At 37.0% G+C, this 21065-nt stretch overlaps 1 protein-coding gene across 5 annotated transcripts in view; it reads right to left on the bottom strand.

Moving 5' to 3' along the window:
- Positions 1–298: 298 nt before the first annotated feature.
- The window catches only part of Snca (synuclein alpha), a 115397-nt gene continuing 94630 nt past the window's right edge, over positions 299–21065 (bottom strand). For all 5 annotated transcript variants that reach the window (XM_013150101.3, XM_003467473.4, XM_005002663.3 and 2 more), the window contains 2 exons: positions 1425–1508; positions 299–867 (listed from right to left, as the gene is read on the bottom strand). In XM_013150101.3, coding sequence (XP_013005555.1) covers positions 835–867; positions 1425–1508 — 117 coding nt within the window. In that variant the 3' untranslated portion in view covers positions 299–834. The remainder of the gene's footprint in view (positions 868–1424; positions 1509–21065) is intronic.

Raw genomic sequence — 21065 nt, forward strand, 5'->3', positions numbered from 1 at the left:
TGCTAATATCTAATGAATATCTAAAGAAGATGTGGTCTAAATCATTTCTCACCTGCTGTTGCATGGAACCACCTTTTCGGCAAGCCTCTGAAGACAACACTGCAGATTAGAACAGACTTTGGGGAAGGTCTCTTCAGGGAAACCTCAGTTTAAGGCCTATATTCCAATTTCACTAAAATCTCTCATATTCCTTCTTCTTCAAATGGCTACTTAGAACTTTAAATTTGTTGTGTCAGTTTGTGGTCCACATCGCTTATAAGTATAATTTTATTATTAAAATGAAATGCGAGACAACATATTTTATAATGAGATAACATTTTAATTTTCACCATTTATATACAAACACTAGTTAATAAAACACATCACAAAACAGTGAAATTTCAGTTAATATTTATAGGTGCATAGATTCATGCGCACATATTTTGATATATTATATATTTTAATTTTCACAATATATCATTATTCTTAGAATCATTAAAGACACCTAAAATTTTATACTATATGAGAAGAAATCACAACAGCAACAGAAAAATAGTAGAGATTTAGAAATAAGTGGTAGTCACTTAGGTGTTTTTAATCTGTTTTAACATTTTAGATTTGAAGCCACAATATCCACAGCACACAAGGAGCCTGCCACCACACCTTCACTGAAGTGAGGGTGCACCGCAGGGCTGAGGGGCAGGGATGGAGACTTCAATTGTTGCCGATGGAAGACTTGGAAATACACTGTAAAAACTCAGGGCAAACGTCAGGACTGCGCACCGGGACTGAGCACTTGCACAGGAATGGAACATTTGTCAGCAGATTTCAAGAGACTGGGAGCAAAGGTATTTCCTAGGCTTCTGGTTCATAGTCTTGATAGCCTTCCTACCATGAGGAAAAACAAAAAGATTCAGTACTCGTTAACGGATGTGTTCACTGATCAAGGATTTGGAGCAAATGATATGGGACATGGCTCAGCACTTCGAGAGTTCCGGAATGACTAACTCTGCTGTATCATTCTAACTTTATGGTTTGTTACATAGAAAATGAAATTATGTTCGTCATCAGAGTATCTGGCTTCTACTTCTAGATTACTGTTGGGCAATCCCATGACGTAGTCCTGTGAAAGCACATCAGATGCACCTCTCTGGCTTTCAGAGACCTGGAGACCTAAGTCAAATGGCTCATGAACTGCTTTCATGGCTCAGACCCTCTAACTGACAGAAGAAAATTAAGACACTTTTACTTTCCCAACTGGAAATTTCATCTTCACCTACGACTTCAATAATTGCTTTTATTCTCTTTCAGAAAACGTCCTGAGTGACTCATACAAACTCTAACAGAACGGAAATCTGATCATGACAGGATTTTGATATTGCTTTCAGGAAGACCCAACTTCTACTCCTAAACTTTATTTATTTATTTTATGTGTATAAATTTACCTCAGAAGGCATTTCATAGGCCTCATTGTCAGGGTCCACTGGCATATCTTCCAGAATTCCTTCCTGGGAGGATCCTTCTTCATTCTAGTAAGTAAATTGGGAAGCACAAATAGAACATGATGAGGTACCATTTTCTGTTTTTCAAACATGTTTTGAAAAAATTTATATATGTAATATTGGCAGAAATGCTGCAAAAATGGCACTCCTTGACGTTGTGGATCACATTCCAGCTAAACAATGTCTTTGAGAAAACACTGTAATGGCATGGATTACTAACGCTATCAAAGGCACCCAGTTTTTGTTCGGGAAGCTATCTGAGAAATAATGTGAGGCTGACCTAAAGATGTTTGTACATGTAAGATCAATATTAATATCAAAAAATTTTTAATTCAACAATGAATAGATGATAAAAATTTTAAAAATTATTCAAATACTCAACAAATTGTTATGAAGACATATATTATGATTCAAAAATTATGTAACATAAGAAACTTTGGTAAAATGTTTAACAGGACATAAAGTGTTGTACTTGTTGTGGATACAATTTATGTAGAATTCAAGTGCAACAATAACAAGACTGAAAGAAAATAAGAAAATAGTGAAAATATTTTGTTGGGGATTTATATATGTTATCCTTATTTTTTTTCCTAGATTTTAAACTTACATAAATATTTGTCATGAATAATATACTTTTAAATGTTGTCAAAAGATAAGTTCCTTTCTGAAATTTGAAGACTGAATTATATGCAGTGCAACCAAAATATACAGTGAATGCTTAAATTTAAAAAGTTTATACAGTAAAAACACATTGCCATTGACTCTCAACCTCTCCCCCCCTTGCTTTGGACATGTTTATCCCATCGTTCTTGTCACTTTCTAAACCAGCTTCTGAAATTCCCTTTCAGGAGTGTCTTCATGAGATGTGATTAAAAAAAATATTTAAAAAACTGTAATTCATGTCGCTGCTGAGCGCTATCCAAGGCCAGGGCAAGCTCATAACAACATTAAGGTATGTCCTCATCTCTCTTATGCACTGCATCTGATACTGGCTCTTGTCAAAAGTCAGATGACTCTGAAAGGTAAACATTTTCCATGGATTCCACACATCAAGGGAGCCATGACAGTGCAACCAATGACATTCATGAAAAAGGACTTCCAGAATTCTTTATATTTGAAGGAATAAAGTCAAATAACATGGTTGAAAACTTTTAGAAACAGGATATTGCAAAATTCAGCCTAAAATAGTTATTATTCTTCATTAAATACCTTTTGTTGCTCTGCATTTATTCCAACAAAATAGTTATTTAAATAATGAAGTTCATTGAAAATTCAAAGAGCAGAAATGCAAAAAAGAGCTCAAAAAGTTTACTCAAAGAAATCAAATGGTCCCTTGGCATATGTTTAACAGTATGCCTGAGGTAATTACACCTTCCCTGCTTTCATCATGGAGAGACTGGCAGGCAGAGAGGCAGAGGAGGAAATGGCCAACGGTGGAAGAAGACCCAGCGGAACATCAGGTTAATGGGAGCTGGGTTGAGAAGTTAGTAAATTGTCCTATGTGTCTGGTCTTCTTTTTACCTGCTGGAAAAGTCCAGATTATTTTCAAATAACATAAATACCATCCCCAAGCCTTTTCTTTCTCTCTAAATGTGAAGAAGAGGTTTTGTTTTCATAGTAACTTGTCTTAGTACAATAAAGCAAGGTTCTGTGTGTGGTAGTTAGGCACAACAGTTGCAGTGCCACAAGATGTGAGCTCAAATTCTAACTTCTCTAGCTTACAGGTCTTTTGTGATGTTTGGGCAAGTGTCTTGTGCTTTTTCTAAGCATCAATTACAGTTAGACTTTGTGGTAAAACAACCCAGTAAGATCTTTAAAAGTGGGAGAAATAAGGGCCATCATTAACATTTTGATGGATATTTACCTAACTATGCGTAGAGTCAGATATATAGGTGATAAGGCAACCTCCTGGTTCCACGCAATTTTAAACTCTCAAGTCGGGATTTGACTGTGTCACATCATTTGTCAGAACGCTTTGATACGGACTGGATTAGTCAGTATGGCAGGCCTGGCCTGCCTGCTGTTCTCTCACAGATGAGTTGCTCTTGTTTAAGTAGGATGGGTAAACGTTCCCGGAGGCAGATGTGCATGTATGCTCAAGGGTATCAGTTAAGGCTATTTGAGTTCAGCCAGGTAATGCTGGATGATGTTTGGGGACATCCGGCTACACAAATCACGCACCAGACTCAAATGAAATCCTTCTGTGTTATTTTAAATTATCCTTCACTAAGTTTCAAGTATATAATGATTGCTTATTTTAAAAACAATAATACATGAATTTCTGAGTACTCTTTTAGTAATCCTTTTAAAATGGAATTCCAAAGAGCTAAAGGTTATAAATTTGTAATCTCTTAGGTGTTTTCATTTCAGATATCTACTGCATTTTCCTCTTCTTGAGAAATTGTCTCAGTCAAAAGTTTAAAAGCTTAAAGTGTCTAAAATTCACATAATGGTGGGTAAAGGATTTGAGAAATCCTAGAAGAAATATAAATATAGTGGGAGAATAAGTAATAAGAAAATGTTATCTATTTATCTTATAACATAAACTATATTAAAAGCATAATGACAAATAGATAAATAGGAAAAAAGGGAAAATAAAACCAGAAGAAAGGTAAACAATCAAATACAATTTTAGTATGTTCAACAGCTGTCAAGGTCACAAGAATCAGCCTATACTTCCAGAAACTTTTAGTCACTTAAAAATTAATATGTGTAGGAAACAGGTTGGTTCCAGGTCCCTCCTTGGATACCACAATCTGTAGATGCTCTGATAAATCCCTTATAGAAAAAGGGTGGCATTTGCATACAACCTATGCACACACCACTGTAGGCTTTAAATCATATTGAGATTGCATAGGATAGCTAGTAACAATACAATACAAATGGTTGTAATTCCCCAGCCAATACCGGCGCTCCCCAATCAATACTGGGGATGCAATTTCTCGATGAATATTGGGACTGATCTCCAATAAAGATTCCTGTTTTGATGAAGGAAGACGTGGTATAAACACACAAGAATGGGTTATTCACCACACTGTTTCTTAAAAATGCACACTGTCTTACATAGATAATGAGAACAAAGATGTTTCTTACTAAATGAGAACAAGAAGCCCAAAAGACAGTTCAAGGAAAGTACATATTCCACTTGTGCTGATAGCATTGGGGACAGCTGAGCGTAGGGTACTGGGGACAGCTTGGGAAACTGAACAAAAAATACTTTCCACATCCTGGGGCTGCAAAGCCACTGCTCCCCTCCTGGTCATGCTATGCTCTGTCTGCAGTCTTTGAGCTGACCATTCACAACAGCCCACGTTACAGTTTAGAAGCAAAGTGCTTCATATACACACTTGCAGTGCTGGCTCCCACACAATGGTGTTGTATTCTATTGTTCATGAACTAATATGCTTTAGTTTTAATAGGAAAAGTACCCTTGTGTTATAGGCTTGATCTTGAGTCTGTGTTGCTAATAGAGATGGTAGAACTTTTAGGAGATAGGGGCTAGTGTCCCCAGCCCCTTTCTGTATCTTGTACTTCCCTGCCACTTTGAGGCAAACAGATTCCTTTGTCACAGGCTTCTGCTACAATAGACTGCGTTGCCAAAAACCCAAAAGCCAAGAGCCAATCAACCATGGATTGAAATCGCTAAATTATGAGTCATAATGAAATTTTCAAAGTTGATTATCACAGGTATATTATCACAGTGACAGAAACCTGATGGACACAAATGACAAAAGGCTGTATGTGTTTCTTAAAGATGCCATTTTTATCAAAACTGTATTCACAGTTGGTTAAATGCATGGGTGCACAACACAGAGATATGAAGGACCAACTGTATATGTTGCTTTTGCAAGTAGGATCAGTGAATTCTTTAATGTCTTATTTCCAGGCAATTAAATTATTATATTAAAATAAGGACACATCAATGTTTCCCTAGTATATTATAATCAGTGACTGTGAATGCCTGAAATAACTACACTACCTACATGAAGTGGAAATAGCTCCCAGAAAACCTACAAAGCATCTTCCTAAGGACATTTTCCCAGTCCCACTGGAAGAGGAGACTATACTCTTTTAATCCTTACACTGAGTTTATTTTTCAAAAGTTCTGGTACTTGAAAGGCTTCTTCTCCTATGCATAGATTTCAGCAGTTAAGAAACAATGTATTCTCTCCTCCTCCCTGACTATCTCTGTTCTTTACACACCAGGAGAGTCCACTGCAGGGATAGGAAATCATCTTGGAAGGTGTTAAAGCCCATCTATGAGGGAGTAATCCTGGTGCTCCCTGTTATCAGCTTATACACACACACACACACACACACACACACACACACACGCTCTACAAGTCCACTGCATTTTTAAAACTACAAATGTACAAAAGGAGGAAGAGAAGCCAACCTGAAACCAGCATTTATCAAACAAGGATGTCTTTGTTAACATACTCGCCAGGCCAGTGTGAAACAACCAGTCTGAGGACAGAGACAGAGGAATCTGGGCTGTTCAAGGGACTGGAGACGATGGCACGGCACTGGAAAGAGGCATGCCCAGGTACAATTCCTGCAGTGGAAGTAGCCCCTGTCCTCCAAGATCAGGGCGTCTAATATTCAGCCTCCTCCCACCACCCTACCTGGCCCCTTGCAGCCTTCTTATCTAAGCCCTCATTGAAGTCACCACAGCACTTGGGTAGGAAGCTGCCAGACGGAAGCTGTGGAAACAGCACGGGAAGAGATGACTATTTCACGGAAGCAAGCACTTAGGATCAGATTTGGCCAGAAAAAATGTAATTTTTGAAAAATTACCAAGTACATAAAAGGCGTGGTTGGAAAGTATAAGGACCTTAAAAGAATGAGATCACAGTCTAAGATGTTACCATTATTCTCCCTCAAAATGTAAGCCCCACAAACCTATGCCGTCATTCTCGCCACTTTCTGAAGTAGCTTTGGCAGTCCTCTTTGGGTACTGTCTTAAGTTGCTGTTACAGCAGCCCGGATACCCCAAACTGATTCAAAACATTTACCTGTCACGCTTATTTTGCTGTAAAGAGCCAGAGGACTTACTGTGTCATATCCAGGGAGCAAGGCAGATGGGGCTACACCATGAGGTGTTCATAAACCTGCCATTTCAGTAGGCGGCCCTCAAGAACAACATTCACACGTTTTTTTTTTTTATCATCTCTCTTAAACAAACTCATGAAACAAGACTTCCATTACTGCTTCAGAGAATGACAGAATGGTGGGAGAATATGTTCAAAATGAGGGGATGTGTCTGGCAGTGGGGTTGATGGCAAAGTATCTTTTACTATATTTTTTTTATAATTTAAACATTCACTGCATATTTTTATCATCCTTTTTTTGTATCTTGTCTCTCATATAAATTTACCTTCGGAATATCTAAGAGTTGATGAGTATAAGTTTTTCTTTATAGGCATAATCTAGTTAAGGCAGGAAACAAACTAGAATATCACTTTCTGTAATGGACTGAGCATTAATCACTAATGACTGCTCATTCAGCATGAACAAAGGTGCCTTGTATTATGTGATCCTGATGGACGTAAATACTGCCATCTAGGAAATATTCTTCACAAAAACTTGAATATAAATTCTTTCTAGGGATCCCTGAGAATTTACAGCCATATAAGAGTTCAAGAAGAGGTTCACATCATTGGATGCAGTTGGTTAAGTTTTAGACTGTGGGAAACAGTATAGGACAAATACACCAGTAATGAAACTGAAAGGAGAACAAAATTATTAGAAACCTATAGATTAAAAGAGACTAAAATGAACATCAGCAGGTTGAAACTTAAGAATCTTATGTGTCAGTCAGCCGTTTATCGCTATGACAAAATAGCTGAAAAAACTAACTTAAAATAAGGAAGAATTTATTATGGCTCACAATTTCAGGGATTTCAGTCCATGGTCAGTTTGCCTTGTTACTTTAGGCCTATGGTGGCAACTGTATAGTGAGTGCATGCAGATAAGGTCTATTTACCCTCTGGTGGCAGTAATGCAAAAAGAGAAGACAAGGCCAGGGTGACATTATTTCTTTGGAGGTCAACATCCCTAATTACCCATCTCTCTCCACTATGGTTCATCTCCTAAGTTCCCACCACTTCCCAATAAGGCCACAGGCTAGCATCCAAGCCTTTAGCATACGAGCCTTTGGGGACATTTAGGATCCAAACTACAACACTTTACTCTTATTTGCATCTTGACTTAAACAAACAGAAGAATGGGGTAACTGAACATCAACTAGGCATTTCATTAAAGAGTTATTTATTTTTTATTGTAATAGCTTTTTTAAGAATTCTGCTTTTAAAGGGGTTCTTAACTTTTAGAAGTTAAATAATCAAAAGTTCACAGGTGAAATAAAATATTTAAGTATTTGCTTTAAAATAATACAGGTTTGAATTGGAGAAGATATGTGAGGTATAGAATGAGAAAGTTTATGGTTTTTCAGAATTTTTAAAAGTATATGTATTTATTACAAGTTACTTGTCTAACTCTAAAGCTTTTCCATTTATTCATTTATTTTACCGGGGACCAAACCCATGGCCTCTGCACTGAACTATATCCAAATCCCCAGTCCTTTTATTTTTCTAATTTTGAGACAGGGTCTTCCTGGATCACTAATTTGTCCAGGCTTGGCTTGGATTTTTGATCTTCCTATTTCATCCTCCCAGATTTCCAGGACTATAAGCATTTATTACAGATATCTGTCTTTCTAAATATGATCATGTGATCAAAACTTGTTGACTTTATAGTCATTTAATAGACTTCTAAACAGAGTAAAATATGTGGCAGCTATTCTAAAAGAGCATAAAAGAATGGATTCTACATATGATCAACAGATATGGGGGGGGGATTGGATTATTTTATTTTATTGGTATTGGGATTGAACTCACAATCTTGGGCTTGCCAGGCAGGCATTTTGCCCCTGAGCTATATTCTCAGCCCCCACCAAATATAGTTTTGTCATAAAACCTATACATATCCTCTAAAATATTGAATATTATTCATAAAAAATTTTAATAAATTTTGATTTCAACTATAATTTAGAGCTAAGCCTAACTGTACCTTAACAGTTATTAACAAAGAACATTAATTTTGCACTATCTGGCTATTAAAAATTTTTTAGTGTAACTGTGTTTGAAAATTTGAAATTCATTGTCTAGACATTTTTTGGCATGAAGAAAAAAGAAAACTAATATAACAAATGTTAAACACCTTTGCAAAAAACCATTTTATTTCCAAGTTTTCATTAAAATATTGTATTAAGCCAGAGTATGTTAAGGTGATAAAGTGTATGAGAAAAATGTCTGAATTCTGGTACATCTCTGTATTTTTAGGAAGACAAATTGTAGGACAGACTACATGGATATGGTAAGAAAACACTGCCCCCCGCAGGTCCCATCTCTGGAAAGTCTCTGATCTTTTCAAATGGAATTGTTTTAAGAACAATAAAATAAATTTTGATATTGTATCTCTACATTTGATTAATGGAAAGAAATATAGTTATCAAAAAAAAAAAAAAACCAGTCAAATGAACTTCCACTGCTAACAAGAAACAATTTAAAAGCTGTATCTTTAGGAAGGCACAGAAATGATCCTGCCCAGCCTACAAACTCTTCTCTCCTCAAGCCCATACTAAATGCACCTGTTGTGTCAAACAAACAAAACCAGTGAGCAACTGAAGCCTGTCCTGGCTGAAGTTCTCTGTGAAACACACCTGGGACCAGACTCACCTGCTAATACTTTACTCAGAAGGGAATTGTAGGGACGTGACAGTGAGGAAAAGGGAAGTGAGCCAAGGGAAACAGGAAGGAATTTCAGTTGTGTGAGAGAGCTGAACACTCAGCTTGCTTCAGGGCGACCCAGTTGTGAGGGTCCCCGCTTGCTGCTGCCTCCAGAGTGAGCCAGAGGTTGCTTCTGAGAGCCTCAGTGCCACTCTCTACCCTGACAGCTTTTCTCTTGCTGTGTTAAGGGCCAGTTCTCTGTATCACAAGATGGCTTATTTGGAAAAGGAGCAGAAGACACATCAAATTTCATTAACTTTGGTTATACTTCTATCTGCCATCAATATTTCACATGGTCAGTATAGTTTCTAACTAGCATCCTTATCTTTATTAATAAAATATTTCATGTTTTAATTCACACTGTATCTGAATGCCTGTTAATATTTCCTGTAAAGAAGTTATTTTTATTCAATTTTATGACGATTACTTGATTTCACTCTATTTTACACATTTAATCTGGCACATAATGAAGATACAAATAGTTTCCCCAAACCACATTTGAAAGAAAAACCTAGAATCACCTGGAACCCTTGATTAAAATGCAGGATTCTAAGGCTTATCAATAGCTAAGTATACTCCAAAACACTGGCCAGCATTAGCAACTGCTTATAAACTCTGGTATCATTTAGTGTAAAAGTATAGTAATGTATGTTAAAAAGACAATTTCTTTCATTTAAAGTCCCTTACAGGCTGGCAAACAGGGTTTTTTAAAGATCATATGAAACAATACCTCATACAGGGCTTTGTCAGTTACCAGGCATCTACACTTCAAGGTTTAAAGCAAGTAGCTCCACTTGTGTGTGTGTGTGGTACCAGGGTTTGAACTCATGGACTTGTGCTTGCTAGGCAGGTGCTTATACCACTGAGCTAAATCCTTGGTCCACTACTCCACTTCTTTTACACTACAAGACATGAGCATTTGGACAGAAACAGTCTTCTGTTGCAGTGCTGAACATCAACAAGCCTCAGAGATATGGAATTAACACCTTTTTCAATAACACAAACTGCAGGAAATGGAAGAGAAAGACAGTAACCATAAATATGGAGAGAACTAAAAAGAAAGAACTTTGACCTCAAGGGTAGAAAAGTTTTCACCTCAGTTCCCATCTTATAAATCCAGTGTTTCTAACATGAAATCAAGCCTAGAACTATTTATTGTTTGGTATCAGGAATCAAACTCAGGACCTTGTGCCTGCCAGGCAGGTGCTGTGCTGCTGAGCTATATCCTTGGCCCTAGAACTCATATTTAAATGAAAACAGCATAGGAGCTTAAAAAACATGTCTCACACATTCCCCCTCATAAACAGAGGAGTCTATTTGTATAAATAGTACACACTTTATTCCGCGAAGAGAAATATTATATATTTTAGTGACTTGCTAAAAAATAAGGTAGAAAGGCATGAAAAGCTCATTAAAAGGCAATACATTCTATATATAAATTGTTCTATTATAAACTGTTTTTTTCATAACACCATTTTAAATAAAGAAAAGAGTAAAGGGCATCTGTTCCAAAAACGGATTCATTAAAAAGCAATATATTCCATATATAAAACTTTCTGTTATAAACTGTTAGTGTTTTCGTAATACCATTTTTTTTTTAAACTTTTTATCGGTACCGGGGATTGAATGCACGACCGCCTCTTGCAAGGCAGGTGCTTATGCCACTGAGCTAAATCCCCAGCCCCCGTAATACCATTTTAAAGTACAGAGGAAAGAGCATCTGATCCCAAAAATAGATGTCTTTCAATTTTTTAAAAACAGGAATTTTGTAAAGAAAAGAAACTGAATTGAACATATTTACACAATGTTATTTAACCAATAAAATCAAATCACATGTACTTCAGCAATACTATCTTAAGCCTTAATATTATGCATAAGGAACAACAATATAAAAATATAATATTTATTGTTTGTATACTGTGAAGTATTTAAATATATTTTAGTAATTACATGAATTGAGAGGGTTAAGTTAAAATTAACATTCGATTTTTGGGAAAAGTACAGTTATGATTTATATCAAATGGACTTGGTCAGTCACTGTTCTATACATTTAAGAATGCATAGATGGCTCTCTGCCAATATGGGCCTTATGGTTTTTTTATAGCAGCAATTACAAATACAACAGGAAAAGAGTAGCAACACTATTTACAATATTAGTGAGATATATGCAAAAGAGGATGGGTTAGTAAAGGGCCAGGTATCAGCCTTGCACAAAGGGACAGGCTTGGTAGAGTCACCCAGCCAAGTCTCTACTCTCTTGATTTGTTATACTATTATGTTTGTGTAGCACCATCTTTCATTTTGTTGACCCAGATTTACAAAAAAAAATTAAGTTTTGAAAATGTAGTGTTTTGATGTTGAAGCCAGTAGTTTGCTATCAACATTTTGTACTCATACCATCATCGGTGTAAGAACACACATACATACAGACTACAGATCACTGATTATCTCTGGTGCTACCTCCTGAGACTATCCTGAAGGTCTTAATTTAAAAGGGCAATTGCAGCATATTATTTTCATTATCAACTGCTTATTTCACAACAAGTGAAACCATGCACTGGTGGAGTGAAGAAGTGGCTCTGGGTCATCCCCAAGGCTGCCTGAGCCTCCTTCAGCTATGCTGTCCACTCACTCAGACTGTGTCTCAGGAAATAACAGAGTATTGTGTCATCAATCATCTGAGCCACTAGGAAACAGTCACACACGTGAGCTTTGTGAGTCACATAGGAAACCCACTGTACATAGTTCAGACCTGTAGGAAATCTTTTCGGAATAAGAATGCAAATCAGTTTTAATTAAATGATAGTTTCAGAAAAACTAGTATTGGATAGAAATGATATGTACTTAGAAGCCATTTATGCTCTACTTTAATCTGTCAGCAATTACTAGTTTTCTTGTCTCTTTCCCATTTAGCCATTTATTTAGTGTTAGCAATCTTCTCAGAGCAAGAGAAAGATAAAGGGAACAGATAAAATGAAAACTCATTTATCTCATTTTTTTAAAAACATTTTGGAGAGAAGGCAAGAAAGGTAACACATGAAGGATATGGGGGCTACTTTTAAAGTCTACATTCCACCATAATTCCTGAATCCAGTTTTAAATATATAATCATTATTTATAAAAATAACTGCTAAAAATTAGGAATCTGTGGAAAATAATTTTTAAAGAGATCTTTCCATTGCATAACGAGGAGATAATAGCTTATCTTGATCCTATTTTCTCTAGTAAGCAGCTCAGTTCCTGCCATATTAATGGTAGAGCTATGTAATTAGCTGACTCACCTAATAAGACTTCATAGCACAGCAACCACTGCCAGCTCTTTTCCTGTTACTTAGATACAGAACTAGTTGCAAATACTAGTACATCATGGGAAATTTAACAATAAACTATTTTTACTTTTTATGAATTAGGATTTATTTTCCTTGTGATTGATGGAAATATTACTTATTTGTTTAAATATGCATTTGTATGTGTTTAATATTTTAAGCTTGCATGGATTGGATTCTTGAAAATTTGTTCCTTGGGTGGGAAATGAATAGGACATCATCAAAGTGAGAGCTGAGCTGAAGAACTCTACCCTTGCTCTGGACTCCAAATCAGCCAGCCATCTTATCTTTGCGAGTGCACTGAGGCTTGGTAGCAAACCTCAACAGCAGCACCTGGGGAGGAAGCAGTGGAGTGCAGACTTTGACAAAGCATGAGATGGGTCTGCTTTTACATCTTAGAGAAACCTAGGGAATGTTGAAAGGTCTTAGGAAAGATCAAGACCTTAGCAAGCCAAAACTCAGATATACTTTAGACTATCATGGAAAATTGGTTGTGATATCTGACTGGGATAAAATAGATAAAACAGACTGCTCATATATAAAAAGGTCAGATAGGATTCATAGGATTCTGAAGCAGAGCACAGAGGTAATAGCTTAGATTACAGGATATGAAATGTAGAAAAAGAAGAAGGGAGGGAGAAGGAAGAGGAGAGAGTAAGGGAAGAGGAGGAGGAGAAGAAAAGGATGTGTCTTCCCTGTCTACGAGATGAAAGGCTATAAAGAAAGTCAGAGCAGCAACAGCGTAGTTAGGCCCAACAGCAGAGGTTCCAGGAGCTTCCGGCCTATTGGAACAAATACCAAGTAAAGTTTGAGAAGTCCTCAAGATCTGCTCCAGTGGGTCCCAGGTTTCAGAGTGGAGTATCTTATTTAGAACTCTTCTAGACAGTAATACAAAGACGGTCTCAGGCAGACCACAGTCATTAAAAAACATAGCAAGTACCTTACTTTGTATAGTCGGTTATTGTGGTTATTTTTTATTTGCAAGAGTGCTTCTCAAAAAAGTTTTCCTTGAGATCCTCTATCCATGCCTCAGACTGGATATAAAAGGTGTTTGTCTATACAGACTAGCAAAATGAGGATGAGATAGGGATATTTTTAGAAGTTAACTAAAACAAAATATTATAAACATTTTTACTTTCCATCTTTCTGTGACACAGAATAATAATAGCTATCATTTGTTTAGTGCTTGCTCTGTATTTGGTATCATTCAACAGTTTTACATATATGATCCTGAAATGAAAACTTCATAAGAAAATCACTGCTATTGTCTCCATTTTATCGATCAATGAATAAGCAATATGAATCTAAATTGTTATGTAATAGTATTTGTCAAGCTTCTTGAAGAAAACTTCTTAGAAAAACATTAACTGAGGCTACTTGAACAAGGTGAAATTAAGTTTCTAAAAGTTAATTCTCTGACAATGCAATGTAAAATATAATTAAATTCTCACCTATCTCTAGTATTAGAGTTTATTAATTTTAGCAGGAAAAAAACAAAGCCAGAAGGTAAAAAAGAAATTTTGTGTTTATGTAACATGTGTATGTATGTATAATGTTTTGCAAGAGCAAAAAATAGTGTCATGGCTTGTATATAAATGTCCTCTCAAATCTTCAACCCTCATTGGTGAGGGTTTTCAGAGGGGGCTGGATCTAGAGTGTGTGAATATGGGTTAAGAGTGTGTGATAACTATGTTAGTCCACTGGTTTAGCTCAGTTCTGGTGTGGATAATGGGAAGGCCCGTCCTAGGTGCAGGGGGAACCAACCAATATGTAGCCTGGATGGAATAAAGAAAAAGGGAGGTCCAATGCTATTCTATTCTTCCTGCCTTGCACTCCGTGAATTATTTCTCCTCTGCCGTGCCCCTTTACAATGCCACTCTGCCTTGGAATGAGGTGATTATGGGCTGAAACCTCTACCAATTGTGAGCTAAAATAAACCTTTTTTCCTTTAATTTGTGGTTGTCCCAGGAATAAGAAAGTTACTAAGACAGAATTGGGTACCATGTTAAAGTCTGCTCTCCCCACTGCTTCCTCCCCAGGTGCTGCTATTGAGATTTTCTACCAAACCTCAGTGTACTTGCAAACATGAGATGGCTGGCTGATTTTGAGTCTGGAGAAGTGAGGTCACTGCTGTTGTGCTACTTGTCATGTGATTCAGAAACCTTTAAAACTGGTTTGTAGAAGGGTTATGAAAAGGTTTGAAGATGTTAGCTGAAGAAGTGGCTCTAAATTGGACTGGCATTCTGGACTGGCTAGTCCAGAATATTGACTACAATATAGCAATAAAAGTCTAGGCTCATGAGGTTTCACTGGGAACAAGGACTGCACTGGCAGCTGGACCCTAGGCCATGGGTGTTATGCACTGGCTGAAAATTTACCTACATTGTTCAGGTGTGAAGAAATATTTGTGTGAGACTAAGATTAAGGGTACTGGACTAATTAATGTAGCAGAAGATATCTTAAGTTTGTCTAATGTTGAGGCAATGGCATGGCTATCCTTGGGGCCTCCAAGTCAGATCTACATTGCAAATCAAGAGCAAAGAACTCAACACAATGACTTACAAAATTTTGGGTTTGGCCAGTGAGGAACTTTCAGTTCAGTGGTGGACTGCACAAATAGAACAGAGGAGAACCTGGCTGCTGAAGAGATCAGCAATAAAAAGTCTAGTATTTCAAAGAAGATAAAAGAAAAGATGACCTGAGTGCATCACAAGAAGCAGAAGGACTCCACCCATTGGTAGTCTCAAATTGCAAATGTGAAAGCTTTGCTTTGAGAAGAGAGCCGAAGAGCACTATGTTCCACAATGGCACAGGGAATGTTTTTCTCTGGGTTGGGTTCATAGCACTCAGCAATCCAGGCACCTCTACAGCCAAGAGAGAAAGCCTGGCTGCTGCTCTAGCTGGCTGCAGACCTTGACATCATTCACATGGTGCTAGTGTTTGGTACATGCAGAATGCAAGAGCTGTGGGGTTAGGAAGACTTCCACCCAGACTTCAGAACAAAGCCTAGAAGGCGAGGCAGTGTGTCTCTGACAGGGCAGTGTGGGAAGCTGTGAGTGTGAAGTTGAAGGTGCAATGGAGACCCCAGAAGGTCAGACAACCCATGAGCATGAATTATCTGAGAAAAGCTGCAAGCAGTGAGCAAGCCCAGTGCAAGAAAGAAGTCTTGAGAGCTACAAGCACCACCAGTGCCACAGGGGCAGATTCACCCAAGCTCTTTCAGGTTCACATCTTGCTGCAGATTGCCCTGATGCCAGACATGGAATTAGGGGATTTGATGTTTACACTGCTGGATTTCAGTCTTGCTTTGATCCCATTCCTTTGTATGTCCCTCTTTGTATCTTTTGGAATAGGAATGTTTACCTTATGCTATTATATGTTAAAAGTATTTGGTTCTTATTAAGGAGGGGAACAATAGTTAAAGGAAGGGCAGGGAAATGGAAGAGGAAAAAAGACAAATCAAGGTATATAATGTACAGGTACAATTTTCCTACGAAGAATTTTACCATTCATCTCAATAGATGCAGAAAAAGCTTTGGATAAAGTCCAACACATGTTCATGATAAAAACTCTTCAAAAACTCGGAATACCTGGTGCCTTAGTTACTTTTTACTCGTCGCTGAGACAAAATACCTGATGACCAAAGTTGGGAAAGGAAAGATTTATTTTTTACAGTTTTTGGAGGTTTCAGTCCATACCCAGGTGGCTCCAAGGGAGGGTGGCATGGCAGGGCCGCAGTTCATGGTGGCTGTAAACAGCAAGGCAGAAACCAGCAAAAGAGCAAGACATGCCTTCTTCCTCCATTACATCACATCCTGGCTCCACCCCTATATGGGTGTAGCACTGACACCATCAATACAAGCACTATACAATGAACCAATCACAGATGCATGATGTAAACGCATGAGGCCTAGGGGCCACCAACATAAACCATGACACATGGTGTCTATCTCAATCTTATAAAGGCCACTTATGACATAACCAAAAGCCAACATCATACTAAATGGACAAAATGGAAAGCTTTCACTGTAGAATCAGGAACAATACAAAGATGTCCACTATCAACACTCCTATTCAATATAGTTCTGGAAACACTAGCCAGGGCAATCAGACAAGAGAGAGAAATAAAAGGAATAAAGATAGGAAAGGAAGATGTTAAATTATCACTATTTGCAGATGACATAATACTTTACATAGAAGACCCAAAAAACTCCATTAAAAGACTACTAGACGTAATAAATTCAGCAGTGTAGCTGGATACAAAGTCAAGACTCAAAAATCAATAGCACTCCTGTACACAAACAAAAAACTCACCAAGAGAGAAATTTTGGAAGTATCGCCTTCACAATAGCATCTAAAATAATGAAATACGTAGGAATCAACCTAACCAAGAATGTAAAAGATCTATAGGCTGAAAATTATGCTATGTAGGGGCTGGGTTTTAGCTTAGTGGCATAAGCTCCTGCCTTGCAAGTGTGCAGTCATGAGTTCAATCCCTGGTACCGATAAAAAGGAAAATGACCAAAAAAAAAAAAAAAAAAAAAAAAAAAAGGAAAGGAAAATTATGCTATGCTAAAAAAGGAGATCGAAAAGGATATTAGAAAATGGAAGGGTATCCCTTGCTCTTGGCTAGGAAGAACAAACATTGTGAAAATGGCCATACTCCCAAAACTGTTATACAGATGTAACACAATCTCAATTAAAATACCATTAAGATACCCCACAGATCTAAAAAAACACTCCCAAAATTCATTTGGAAACAGAATAAACCTTGAATAGCAAAGGCAATTCTGGGCACCTAAGGCAAGGCAGAAGGCATCTCAGTTCCTGACTTGAAACTATTCTACAAAGCCACAGTGATAAAATAAGCATGGCACTGGCAAAGACACAGACTTGAGGATCAATGGAACAGATTAGAAGATGTAAGCACAACTACAAAGACACTCGGATATTTGACAAAGGGGCTAAATATGCTCACTGAAAGAATAGCCTCTTTAATAAATGGTGCTGGAAAATTGGCTCTCCACATGCCAAACACTGAAATTAGGCCCACGGCTGTTACCGTGCACAAAATTAAAGTCTAAACTGATCAAAGAACTAAATATTAAAACAGAAACACTAAATCTACTGGAAAAGGTAGGTAGGAGTCTTGGAGACATAGGAGTAGGCAAAAAATTCATAAACAAAATGCAAACTTCACAGGAAACACTTCAAAGAATCAATAACTGTGATCTCAATTTACTGAAAAGTTTCTGCACTTCAAAACAAATCACCAACAGAGTGAAAAGAGAACTCATAGAATGGGAAAGAATTTTAGCCAACAACCCTTCAGAAAAAGGACTTATACATAAAGAATTGAAAAACATCAAGCCTTCCCCCAAATTCAAAGACCCTCTCCAAAAATGGGCATCTGAAATGAACACACAGTTCTCAGTTGAAAATACACAAATGGCAAATAAATACATGAAGAAATGTTCACCATCACTGGTCATTCGAGAAGTGCAAATTAAAACATCATTGAGATTTCATCTCACTCCCGAAAGAATAGCTGCCATCAAGAAATCAACTGATAGCAAATGTTGGTGAGGCTGCTGGGAAAAAGGAACACTGCTCCACTGTTGGTGGGAATGTAGGCTACTGCAACTACTATGGAAATCAGTATGGAGAATTCTCAGAAGACTAGGATTGGAAGTTCCCTTTAATCCCCCTATTCCCCTCCTGAGTATTCTCTCATAAAAATTGCAAAGGTAGTATCACAGTGAGATATGTGCACCCATGTATAATTTGTGCTAAATCTTGGAAACAACTAAGATACCCATCAACCGCAGAGTGGATGAAAAAGATGTGGTATTTTTATGCAATGGAATATTACTTAGCTATAAAAAAGAACAATCTTAAGGCCTTCATAGGCAAATGGAGACAACTTGAGGCTATCCTCATTGGTAAAATAAATATGAATCACACTTATAAATATCATATTGTGTTTCTAGTGTAAAAGTAAGAAATACAGGATTAATAAAACCCAAAATGTGTAATTGCTATTGTAAAAAAAAGAGGAAAAGAAAATGCTCTAAGGGATATAACTGCATGTATGTTTAAATGTACAGGATTGATAACCATATTGCTGAATTTTTGTTGGATCATTGAGCAGAACTGTTTGCAGTCTCACTCTTTGAATGTCCACTCTGTATACTTTACTTTTGTAACTTGAACAACTATTTCTAAGAAGACAATATGTAATCAAGTAGTGATTTTAAAAATAAAGAATGTGACCATTGTATATACCTAAACTATACCAATAAACCTAATTACATTAAAAAGTCTTTGACTTTCTTTTCATTGTTACAGGGGCTCACAGTTACAAAGTTTGTCTTCAATCTTAGAAGAGCATTTGGACTTGGACTTTTTAGCAATGTTTAGACTTTGACAACTAGATGGACTAGATGTATTTTCTTAAAGGGATGTGGATGAGACTTTTGAGAGAAAGAGGAAGAATGTTTTAGCTTGTGTTTAGATGAACCCAAAAGCCTTAAATGTTCACAGGTGAGGCTACTGGGAGGTGGTTAGATCATGGGTGTGTGATGTTGGATCAGTCTACTGAGTGTATTAGCATGGTTCTAGATGTGGCTAAATAGGTTTACTGAATACAGAAGATCTACCCTATGTGTGGAAGGCACCAACCAATAGGCTTGTTGCTGAATTAAAAAAAAAAAAAAAAAGAAAGGGACGTTTGCTGCCTTCTGCCTTCTGCCCACCCTGCTATGAACTGTTTCTTCCTGCTGTGCCACTCTGCCTTGTAGCCAGGTGATTATGGACTAAAACCTTTACAAACTGAGAGCTGAACTAAACCTTCCAACCTTTAACTTGTGGGCATAAGGGATTTGTCCCAAAAATGAAAGTAACTAAGGCAAACAAACATATCTGATAGATCTGGGAACACTACATTGATTGATTTTGTTACAGTGAAAGTAACTTATTACAAATTCAGTACATAGCATTGACTGGGAAGCTTAGATATTTCTTTAGAGTGTTACCTAACAGACTAAAAACAATAAAATTATTAGAAATAGATTGTCTTTTTCTTCCTCCCTAAATAGGTGGCCCAGATACTACACCTTTTTGAATGGTTTACACTATCTCTGGAGTGTTTTCTTCACTCCTTTTGACAACCCAGAAAGCTTTCCCGAGTCACCAGCCTCACCTTTCTAGGGGTAGTGCTCAAGACAGTAATCCTTCCCAGGTCCTCCATCACACTTATTTTGATTTTCACAATAAAACATAATGACCTCTTAAATCCATGGGGCAGATATTACATTTAGAACATTTATGTCCAACCTTGTAGTTTTCCACACAAACCTAAAGAGCAATGAAGATTATCTCCAAGTAACAATGAATGAATATCCTTTGTTTAATGTCATCTTTTCACTTTCTTTAATTAGGCACTAAATGTTTGCATCCTTTGAATTATCTTTAAATATCTATTATTTCTGGATTGTATGATTACACTATCAGTAAGTCACTATGCTGTTCTGCATTAAGTTTCTCAGTGCTCTCCTTTCTAATTATGGTGCATTTAAGTGTCCCAAGAAATACAGATTAATATATATTACCCCAATAAATATTTTCCATTTACTTTTTATTGTTAACTTATAGCTCATTGTGTTTTTAAAGAAATTTTATTGGAAACAAAATTTTAAAAAACCCTAGTATTTTGAGAATAGAGTCTTTTCTTTCTTTTTTTCCTTCCTTCTTTTTTTTTACTTATCAACTAGCAACACTGAAGTTTGCAATGAAATGCAGCCTTTTGCATTCCTCAAACTAGCACATAGGTCCAACTCTATTCCCTTACAGCTGCACAGGCAAACCACTGAAGGCTTTAAAAGAGGATGCTAAAAAGATATCAGTGTAAACAGTGTAAGTATGGTGTCTGACTTGATTTAAGTGAAAAGCTTACAGGCAGAAGCAGTGAGCTACTCTATATTTAAACCTCTGGGGGTGAGAAATAGTCACAGCATCAGTACTTGAAGATGAACACGCTTTTATTGACTTTTGTTTAATGCTAGTAAGAAAAGCACCTCTTACTCTTTCAACCACTAGCTTCACATAATTGAGGCAAACAGGACCTATGAAAAGCCACAGCCATTCCCTTTGTAGTCACTTGGCTCGAGCTTATAAAAGAGTCAGTACTATTCTGATGAAACCAGACTGCTTATAGCAGTCTATTACAACCTTGGGATAAGGAGCATAACACATAACACAGGAAAGAAATGTAAACTATTGAGATCTTAGAATTGCAAATATTTATCATGTAAAATTGTTACTTATGAAAAGATAATACAGTAACTTATACCACTGTGACTTGTTTCCAAAAACATGTGATGAATCTGTGCTCAAGGGTCTGTAAGATCTTGTTCAAGGTAAGTACATGTACAACTAATATTGCATGGTACTAAGAACTGACCTTATAA

The sequence above is a fragment of the Cavia porcellus genome, unplaced genomic scaffold (assembly GCF_034190915.1).
Source record: "Cavia porcellus strain 051 isolate PalLab524CR breed Dunkin Hartley unplaced genomic scaffold, mCavPor4.1 scaffold_4, whole genome shotgun sequence".
NCBI classification, from domain to species: domain Eukaryota; kingdom Metazoa; phylum Chordata; class Mammalia; order Rodentia; family Caviidae; genus Cavia; species Cavia porcellus.